Source organism: Corvus kubaryi, unplaced genomic scaffold (assembly GCF_017639235.1).
Source record: "Corvus kubaryi isolate FWS band 111438036 unplaced genomic scaffold, C.kubaryi_AGA036_p1.0 127, whole genome shotgun sequence".
NCBI lineage: Eukaryota > Metazoa > Chordata > Aves > Passeriformes > Corvidae > Corvus > Corvus kubaryi.
Window position 1 is genome coordinate 62329 of NW_024580662.1, and position 9201 is coordinate 71529.

Sequence of the window (9201 nt, forward strand, 5' to 3'; positions counted from 1 at the left end):
TTAGGGGCTGAGCGTGCTGCCTTCACCTCCTGCCCCTCAGCATCCCCATCCCTGCCTGTCCCCACGGCCTGGGATCGATCAGTCCAAGCTGGGCAGCTCCTTCCCCAGAGCAGCGTGTGGCAGAGGCTAAAAAATCCAGATTTGTGGGGAAACCAGGATTTGTGGAGGCTTTCTGCTCAGGGAAACACTCCACCAAGGAGTGATGGATGGACTGAGTATTTCTCAGCGAGGACTAAAAAGAGAAATATCTTTTATTACAGATAAAAGCCTCTGATGTTTCTAGAGAGCAAAGGGCAGCCCCAGCACAGGCAGAGCCATGGAGCTGGGAGCCAGGTGCCAGGACATGGAGCTGCTGCTGGGTCCTCTTCCTCCTCCTCCTCCTCATCCTCCTCCTCCTGCCCTCCTCAGTAGCAGTGAGCGATGGTGTCCATGTTGAGGAAGCGCACGTGCATCTTGGTCTCGATGTCGATGCCCTGCCACATCTGCCAGGGGAAGGGGCTGAGCGGCGCCAGGGTCAAAGCCCAGCTCCCTGTGCCCACCCAGCTCCCTGTGCCCACCCTGGTCCCTGTGCCCATCCCGGTCCCTGTGCCCACCCCGGTCCCTCCTCCCAGGGACATGAGTGGAGACATCACCGACCTTCAGGAAATCCTCGAAGGTGATGCCCTCGTACACCTGGTCCGGGCCCTGTCGTGGTGAGAGAGGAAACACTGAGGCTGCCCTGGGTGATGTGGGAAGGGGTGGCCCAGGGCTGTCCCCTGGGGCTGAGGGACAGGTCTCCCATGGGTTCCCAGTGCTGGCCCTGCCCTGTACCCCATGGCCAGCCCAGAATTGGTCCCCAAACCCCCAAGGCTGCAAGGAACAGCCTTTTCCATGAGCAGTAAGGATGGGGTTTATGGGATACTGTTTGCTGATCCCCCTTGGGCTCTTCTCATGAGAAAACACCACCCTGGAAGCTGCTGCCTGAAAACCAATCCCTGGCCAAAGCAGCTCTGGGACAGGGGAGGTGCCCTGGGAAGCAGGGACCTCTTCCAGCCCCATTCTTGATGCCCCCACAGCCCCTCAGTGGGGCCCTGGCAGAGCAGGGAAGCAGCTCCCAGCACAGGCTCCCACCATTTGTCCCACACAGATGCTGGCTGCCTCCATCATGGCCCCATCGGCGATGGACCGAGCTGACTCCTTCTCCAGGTGGGGGTTCCCCGACAGCAGCTCCTCCACCACCTGCAAGGCAGAGGGTCAACGCCAGGCCGGGGAATTGGGGGGGACGGGGCAGGAGGGGCCACACGTTACATTTCTGTACTCCTGCAGCGTGATCTTCCCGTCGTGGTCCGAGTCGTACATGTGGAACAGGACTGGGAGGGACGAGAGGAGCGTGGCAGGGTCAGGGCAGACCCTTCCCACCCCAGCCCCAAACCCCAGGCCCTGGGAAAGCCTCACATTTGAGTTTCTCCTTCCGGAAGCGGTCGAGCTGCTCCTCATCCATGTTCATCTCGATGGGTCTGAAGTAGGACATGATAGTCAGGAAGTCCTCGAAGTTGATCTCATCCGCCAGCCCATCCGACTCCTGCCGCAGGTTCCTGGGGGTGCCGGAGCCCACGGTGATGGGAATCCCCCAGCCACCCACTCCCAAGCCCATCACATGCCCCCCCAAAGCTTTAGGACTGGTTTGTCACTAAGACTCAGCTTAAATGTCTGATTTTCCACCCGGTTCCACCCCAGCCTTTGGGGAGAAGATCCCTGCCCAGCCCCATCCTGCTTCCAGAGGATAAATCATCCCTCCCCGGGTGCTGGGGGGTTCTCACCGCTTGTCAAAAAAGGCGTGGACGATTTTCCCTCTGATTGGGTTGAACTCCAGGTCGGGAATGCTGTCAAAGTTCTCTTTGCTGCGAAAGGGACAGAGACAGCCCGGAGCGTGAGGGACCCGCGGAGGAGGGAGGGGCTCCGACAGCCACCGGGAGACCCCACCCCTTCCTTCCAAAGCAATCGTGGAAAAACAAAGAGGTTTTGGATAAAAACCCCTTTTTGCTGCCATTCACACTGGGAGCAAGTCTGTGCTCAGGGATTTTGTCCCACTAAAACGGGTCTTTGGGAAGCCCTTAGGATGACGCCGGGGCCCTTTGCATGGCTCCCTCTGCCATGATTTTTAGGGTTTTCCCGGGCTAAAGGCCTCAAACAGGGCTCGGCAAGGCACAGGAAGGAGCTCCTGCTGTCCAGCCTCCCCTCGGCTTCGTGCTGAGCCCGTGCTGGTCATTGCTCTCCACGATGTATAAAGCAAATGAGACAAGAAATCACCCCCGGCAGGGGGGGAGCAGCAGCGGGGGCTCGGAGCTCTCCCGAGGTGCCCAATTCCCCGCGCAGCCACCCCGGAGAGAACCAGAGCAGCGGCAGGTCCCGCTTGCTCCCTCCCCAAAACTGGTTTTAAAGCTGGGGGGTGATGAGGTGTTTGCCAGAGCTCCGAGGCCGCTGCGTCCTTGTGGTTTTCCTGGGATTATTTGCAAGGCCACGCTGCCAGAGCTGCCTCAGCACGGCCGGGGAAGGACGCTCGGAATCACAGCCCTGGACTGGCACCCTTGGGAGCCCAGGGAAGGGGGGACATGCTCTGGGCAGCCCCGGCAGTGGGGCTGGAGCTGCAGTGGGGCTGGAGCTGCAGTGGGGCTGGAGTTGCAGTGGGGCTGGAGCTGCAGTGGGGCGGGAATTGCAGTGGGGCTGAAGCTGCCGTGGGGCTGGAACTGCAGTGGGGCTGGAGTTGCCGTGGGGCTGGAGTTGCCGTGGGGCTGGAGTTGCAGTGGGGCTGGAGTTGCCGTGGGGCTGGAGTTGCAGTGGGGCTGGAGTTGCCGTGGGGCTGGAGTTGCCGTACCGGATCGTCAGCTGGTCCTGGCTCAGCTGCTTGAAGCGCCGGTGCAGGTGCTCAATCTGTTCAGAGGTGACTGCCAGGCAAAGGAGAGAGGTGACAGGGGCTGAGCCCCAGGGGACCCTCGGGACACCCCTCTGTGCCTGTCTCCACACCCCCAGCAGCGGGGCAGGGTCCTGGGCACAGCTGTGCCACCCCATTCCCCTCTGGTGGCCCCATGCAGCCCCACGAGGCCCGGCTGTGTCCCTGCGTGCCCCGTGCTGGCTGCAGGGTGGTGCCAAGGGCTGCTTTATCCCCTGTCCTGGTCTGCAGGAAATTCCCTGGCCCAGCATGGCACGGAATGGCACAGAGGGATCCCAGTCCCCAGGTCAGGATCCTTGGGGTCAGTCCTTGGAACTGGCTTGGCCATTTTGTTTGGGGTGGTTGGCACCATCCTGACCTGCCCCGGGACATCCACTGCCATGGCTGCTGCAGGGAATAGCTCTGGGATCAGCAATCCTGGCAGCAGGGACCTGCCCCTGGCCAGAGAAGAGGGAAGGACATGGAGGGGGCACAGCAGCACCCCAGAATCAACGCCTGGCTTTGAAATTGCTGCCACTGCTTGGGGTGAGCCACAAAGCCTCGCGGTGGGCACTGCCCCAGGGATGCACTAACCCCATCCCGGGGCAGGGGCTGGAAGGGGGGACCAGCAGCTCCCTTTGAGCCCCACGAGCACTGGGGTTCCAGCCTGAGGCTCAGCAGCACCTCCTCGCTGTCCTAAGCCCCGGCACATGTGAGTTTATCTTCCCCAGCTGTTCCCCAGGGGCTGTAACTGAGCTCTAACCCCCCGAGGGCCTGACTCTTGTGCAAATATTGACAGGGGCCATTCCCAGGAGCCAGAGAAGTGCTTTGGAGCTGGGGGAGAATCTGTCTGGGTACCAGCTGGACCCACAGGCTCCTGCAGCCCTGGCTGGGGCCGGGCACGGGGCAGGGCTGCCCTGGCTGCTGGAAATCGGCCACCCCTGGCATCACGGAGAGACAGAAAACCACATTAAAGTATCGCTGAGGGGTTGCAAAGGGTTAATTGCTGCAAGACAGCAGGGTCGGAGCTGGGCTTCGCTGCCTCCCGAGCTGCCTTTTATGATGTTTAAATAATGTCCTTTGCATTCCTGACTGCTGCTTCACAGCCTGGAAATAGCAACGGTATTGATCAGCGAGGCTGAGCCTCCACAGACCTCTGATAACAGCCTGGAAACCCATCTGGGCCGGGTCCTGGGGCCCTGGGCCTGCCCGGATCCCCGGCAGCACCTTTGCAGGACGGGCTTCAAACCCCCTTTCTTTAACCCCCCTTAACCCCACTGGCCCCCAGGTGATGATGCCCAGGCCTCACTGATTCATCCATTGGATGTTTTCTCCCCTCATCTCTCCTGGCTGCTGCTCTGCTGCACTCATGGGAACTTTTCTCGGACTTTGCTTTCCAGTTTTGGCCATGGAGCAGTGACCTTTCACTTCCTGCTTTGACGACATCGCCGTCACCATGGGAGCAGCTGGGCCACCGAGCCTTCAGCATCTGGGATGTGGGTGCACACCAGAAAGCTTTGATGTCTCAGAAAAATGTCCCAGGCACCAAGAGGAACAAGAACTGGGGTCAGTGGCTGGATGCTCGTGGTTGGGCCAGCCCTGCAAGGCTGGCTGAGGCTTTTCCTCCCTCTTTCCCTAATCCCAGGTCTACCTCTCAGGTCTCCCAGGATCGCTCTGTCCTGTGAAAGGTGGCAGCGCTCGGCTACTTTCCAGGAAAAAAGGGAAAATCTGCACAAAAGGCAAAAGCTTTGCTGGAAGAAGGGCTGGCTCAAGGGCAGCAGAGGCTGCTCGTGTCCCTGAGAAGCATCCTGATGCTGCAGGCCCGTGTCCAAGCCCGGCAGTCTCCGCTAATGGGGGGAGAACAGGATTTAAACCAAAGGGAGCTGGGCCAGCTGTTCCCAGCCTTGTGTGGTTTGTGCTGCTTGAGCAGAGGGCATCCCACAGGAAAGGGGCACTGGGGGGCTCAGCCCTCCCCGTGGGACCAGCCTGGGTGTAGGGAATGGCCGCAGCATCCCGGGAAGAGCTGCTTCACCCCCGACAGACGCTGCTGCAGCTTTGGGATGGAGCACACAGAGGGAGGGAGGGAGGGGAACCGGCCCCAGTGCCCCGAGCAGCCCCTCAGGGTGCCCCTCCAGGAGGGACAAGGCAAAGGAACGGGCCATGGGCACGTCCAGGTGGCTCTGCCCTGTCCCTGCTCCTCCCAGGGGACCGAGGGTGGCTGCAATGCCCCGCACGAGGTTGGACCGCAGCAGCAGGGCTGTAGATGCCCTGAATTCCCAGGGGGTTTGGTAGCAGCCACAGCACGGTGGGAGCTCTGTGAATCCCACCGGGAGCACAGGACGTGCACCCCAGTCGTGGCTTGGAGTCAGGGACTCCCTCTGCCCTCTCTGCTCTGGTTCCGATGAGATTTTTAGGTGCTGCCCTCACCAACCCTTCCTGGGGCTGATTCACGGGGCACCGGGGCAGGTGCCACCTGTGCCTGAGGGGCTGCTGCAGGGTCCCTGGGCCAGGAGGTACCCCAAAAACCTCCTCCCACCCTGGGCTGCCAGGCTGGCACCCCGCGGGCTCCCCAAGCTCCTGAGTCCAGCCCGGGGTGCTCAGTGGGGTGCGGGGGGCTCAGCCCTTCCTGGGGGAGGAGGAGAAGGGATGAAAGGAGATGTGACCCCAGGAGCAGCAGCAGCACTGGACCCTCTCGACCCCCGCTTTGGCCGTGGGCAGAGCGGCCCCTCAGCCCTCGCTCCATCGCAGCCGCTCAGCACGGCCGGAGCCGGAGGATCCGGGTGGGAGCTCCCCGATTTCCGTGCCCGGAGCTCGCCACGTCCTGGAGCGGTGACGCTTCCCAGGAAGGACACGACCACCCCGCCCTACGCCCCGACCCCTGCGGGGAGCCCTGGGCCGTGTCCCTGCTCCTTCCCCTGCGGTTGCGGCCCGGGACAGCCCCGAGGTGCCGCGGCCCGGTGGCTCCGGGGCAGAGCAGCCGTGCGGGGACAATTCCCTGCCCCGGTGGCGCGGGTGGGCAGAGCCGTGCCGGGGCTCGCACGTGTGGCCGCTCGACGTCCCGGCTCGTGGCATTGTGGCGCCGGGGACTCTCTGGTGACATTCCTACACCCTCTCCTCTCATCCCCTGTCCCCGCGCCATCCCCCGGGTGTCACATCCTGCTCTCCCTCCACCCCAGGTGACACCTTTGCACCCTCCCCGAGTGACATCTCCTGCATCCTCCCCGCGGGTGACACGACACGTCCTGCATCCCCCTCCCTGCTCGAGCGCCACCTCCTGCAGCCCCCCGCCCACCCAGGTGACATTTCCTGTACACCCCCCTCCCTCCCTCCCCGGGTGACACCTCCTGCACCCCCGCGGGTGACGTGTCCCCTGCGGGGCCGGACACCCCGCGTTCCCTCCGGCAGCGCGGCCGGAGGCTCCGGGCCGGGGTGAGGCGGGGGGCGGCAGCGGCAGCGCCCGGCCGAGGTGCCCGCGGGTCCCCGGTACTCACAGCCCGTCCTGTCCGCCAGCTCCCGCATCTCGGCGGGCACGGAGTGCGCGGAGCCCATCCCGGGCCGTGCCGGGAGCGGCGCCGCGGGCGCTGCACCGGAGCCGCCGCCGCTTTTAAGGGCGGGCGCGGCGGGGAGGCGGCGGCGGCGCGGCGGCCCCGGGTCCCTGCGCGCCCCCGCCCAGAGGCAGCGCCGGGAGCGCCGAGGGTGGCACCCGCTGGGAGCGGGGACAGCCCCGGAGCGGCTGGTGGCACCTGGAGCCCGGCTGTGCCCCGCTCGCGGCTCTGGGGCGGTCCCTGGGAGAAGGGCACGGAGCTGCCCCCTGTATACCAACGCGGGAATGGGGGCCGGGGGCTCCCCGTGGATCCCCTGCAGCGGCTCCCACCTGAGCCCCGCGGCTGCCCCAGCCCTGGCACTGCCCGGGCTGTGCCACCCTGGATGGGGACAGACAAAGGAGGATGCACAGAGGAGACCCAGGACCCCCAAAGGGAGGGGGGAGGGTCTTGCCCAGGAGGGAGTTTTGGCAGAGCCCCGTGCAGAGGGGGGGATTCTGTCACCATCGCCCTCCCTGCCAGACTGGCACTGGCAGGGACACGTCACCCTCCCACGGGCGCGGGGAAGAGCAAAGCCCTTCCAGGAGGGAAGGAGAGGGTTGGGAGGCAGCTCAAACAGCACAGCACACCGCGGCAGTAGGTAGCAAGTCAGTGTTGTTTATTTGTTTAAAGCCAAATACAAACAGGAAAGGAATGAAATCATTTCCAGCCTCCAGCTGTCCAGGAAAATACCTGTTTATAAATAAAAACGGAGAAAGGAGGGATGTCCCCATCTTGCAACCTCAGCTGTCAGTGTCGGGGGCCCTGGGGCTCAGGGCTCCTCACCCTCCGTTCCTGGGCCAGCAGTTTTCCATCCAATGTGGAATTTTGGCCAGCCCAGGTACTTCCAGCGGGAGGAGGAGGGTAAGAGGGGGGTTAGACATGCAGCACTCTGTTCCCTTCCGTGGGGGAAGAGCCCCCAGGGAGTGGGGCAGGGCCCTTGGAGCCGGGATATCCCTGGGGGATGCCCAGGAGTCAGGACAGTACCTGGAGCCAGCTGTGTGCAGGTGGAGGTGGCCTGGAAGGGACCAGGAGGTCCCAGGGACCCTTCTCCAGCTCTTCCCTCCCCTCCCCTCATATCCCAGCTCTCCCTGCCCCCTGGCAGGGCTGCCTGGCCTGGAGGGTCCTGGTTTCCCTGCAAAGGTTGGAGACAAACTGCCGTGGTTTGTCCCAGAGGCCTCACCCCCTGCCCTTGGCTGGCTCAGGGCGCTCTCAGTGTGTCCCTGTGTGTCGGGATAGGTCCGAAGGGATTGGAAGCGCTTCCCAGGAGGATCCAGGAGCTGTCCCTCCCTGCCCCTGTGCTGCTGGAGGGCACGAGCAGCTCCTGAGCCTGGCCTGGAGCAGCAGCACATCGAGACCTCGGCCTCCGAGGGTGGACAAAGCTCCCAGGTATGCTGCTGCTCCCGGGCCTCGCTCCCTGCCGGAGGAAACCTGAGAATGGCACTGCCTGGAACATCCCTGAGTGCCAACACCCAGTGGCAAAGCTGGGAACCAGCCCTGGCTTTTCCTTACGATCCAGTGACCACTCCTCACTTCCTGCCCCTTCCCAGCCCCCTCTTCCCCATTTTGAATTTTTTTCCTTCACCCTCCGGATTTTTACGTGACAACACCGGGGCTGTTCTGTCCCCAGGACAGGTGGCCGGTGACACAGAAAGGGAAGGGAGAGCACGGCATTAACTGCAGGGAATTCACCCCCTGCTCCTAAGGGATGCACAGGAGGAACCTGGCCAGGCTCTGCACTCGGTGGGAGAGAAGGGAGGCAATTCCACCTTCTCCAGAAAGCCACACAACCCTTCCTGGGAGAGCTCCACAGACAGGACAGGACAAATCCCGACGGACGGCATCGGCACCATCCTTAACACGGACACCACGGATCCGCCCATTACTCACGGACACACGGAACTGTTGGGATCCACTGCTGTCTTCTTGGGGAGAAGCTGACTGTGCCTGTGCTGCCAGGAGGGGAGGGGGCACAGGCAAACCCCAAATGTCACCCCAGCACCTCACAGAGGTGTTCCCCACCGTGCTGGACCGTGGATGTGCAGCCTGTGGGAACCCCTGTGCATTCCAAGAGGCTGCTCCAGCACGGACACAGAGGGATCCTGGGGCCTTTCCAGCTTTCCCTGGCCACCCTGGGCGCTGGGCTGAGGCCTCCTCCCACAGCAGCAGGTGCTCACAGGGGAGTTTCTGCTCACCAAAACCAAAGACTCCACCCACGGCAAGCAGCACTGGAGGCAGCAGGGACACCCTCCCCAAATGGGAAACAAAAGGGAACGCACCATTCCCTTCGGGTTGGTCTCAAATCCCAAAATCTGACTTGGCCCCTGAGGCTGTGTGGAAAACAGATGGAAACAGCCCAGTCTTTTCCAAATTTGGCACATCCAGGCTGTGTTGGTGCTCTGGGTGACCCCAGCACCCACAGCCCGGGCTGTGGACATGGGCAGCACCCAGAGCAGGCAGAGCTGTCTGCGGGCACAGTTCCTCCAGAAACTCCTGCCAGAGGGATGAGGATTTCATTCCAGGGCTGCTGGGCTGCCAAGCCTATCCCCTTTGCACGGAACGCTCCCCTTCTGCACCCCAGGCCACACCAGCCGTGGGGAAATCTGTGGTGAGCAACAGCTCCCCACTTCCTCCTGGGCCAGGCTCTTCTCAGGGTAAGGACACACAGTGGCCCCAAAAGAGGGACGGGAAGGGCCCTGGTGGCTGCTCTGG

The 9201-nt window shown here is 63.1% G+C and overlaps 1 protein-coding gene across 4 annotated transcripts; it reads right to left on the minus strand.

Moving 5' to 3' along the window:
• Window positions 1-233: 233 nt before the first annotated feature.
• Window positions 234-6532, minus strand: TESC (tescalcin). Of its 4 annotated transcripts, none has more exons than XM_042022992.1 (8): window positions 6400-6530; window positions 2855-2924; window positions 1800-1880; window positions 1435-1496; window positions 1288-1349; window positions 1111-1218; window positions 637-684; window positions 234-482 (listed from the first exon to the last, which is right to left on the minus strand). In XM_042022992.1, the coding sequence occupies exons 1-8, from the start codon at window positions 6455-6457 to the stop codon at window positions 405-407; spliced, it is 567 nt and encodes a 188-aa protein (XP_041878926.1). In that variant the 5' UTR covers window positions 6458-6530; the 3' UTR covers window positions 234-404. The 4 variants fall into 4 exon arrangements, with proteins under 4 accessions (XP_041878926.1, XP_041878915.1, XP_041878936.1 ...); XM_042022981.1 differs by having other exon boundaries at window positions 1435-1574; window positions 6400-6529; XM_042023002.1 differs by lacking the exon at window positions 1288-1349 and having other exon boundaries at window positions 6400-6532.
• Window positions 6533-9201: the final 2669 nt, after the last annotated feature.

What these genes read in the sequence shown, in the direction of transcription:
- TESC (XM_042022981.1), bottom strand. Translation starts at nt 6,457, where the DNA reads ATGGGCTCCGCGCACTCCGTGCCCGCCGAGATGCGGGAGCTGGCGGAC. An exon ending in CGCTGCAGGAGTACAGAAAT is followed by an intron (nt 1,219 to 1,287) that starts GTAACGTGTGGC and finishes TCTGCCTTGCAG; the next exon opens with GTGGTGGAGGAGCTGCTGTC. An exon ending in CCTTCGAGGATTTCCTGAAG is followed by an intron (nt 483 to 636) that starts GTCGGTGATGTC and finishes TTCCCCTGGCAG; the next exon opens with ATGTGGCAGGGCATCGACAT.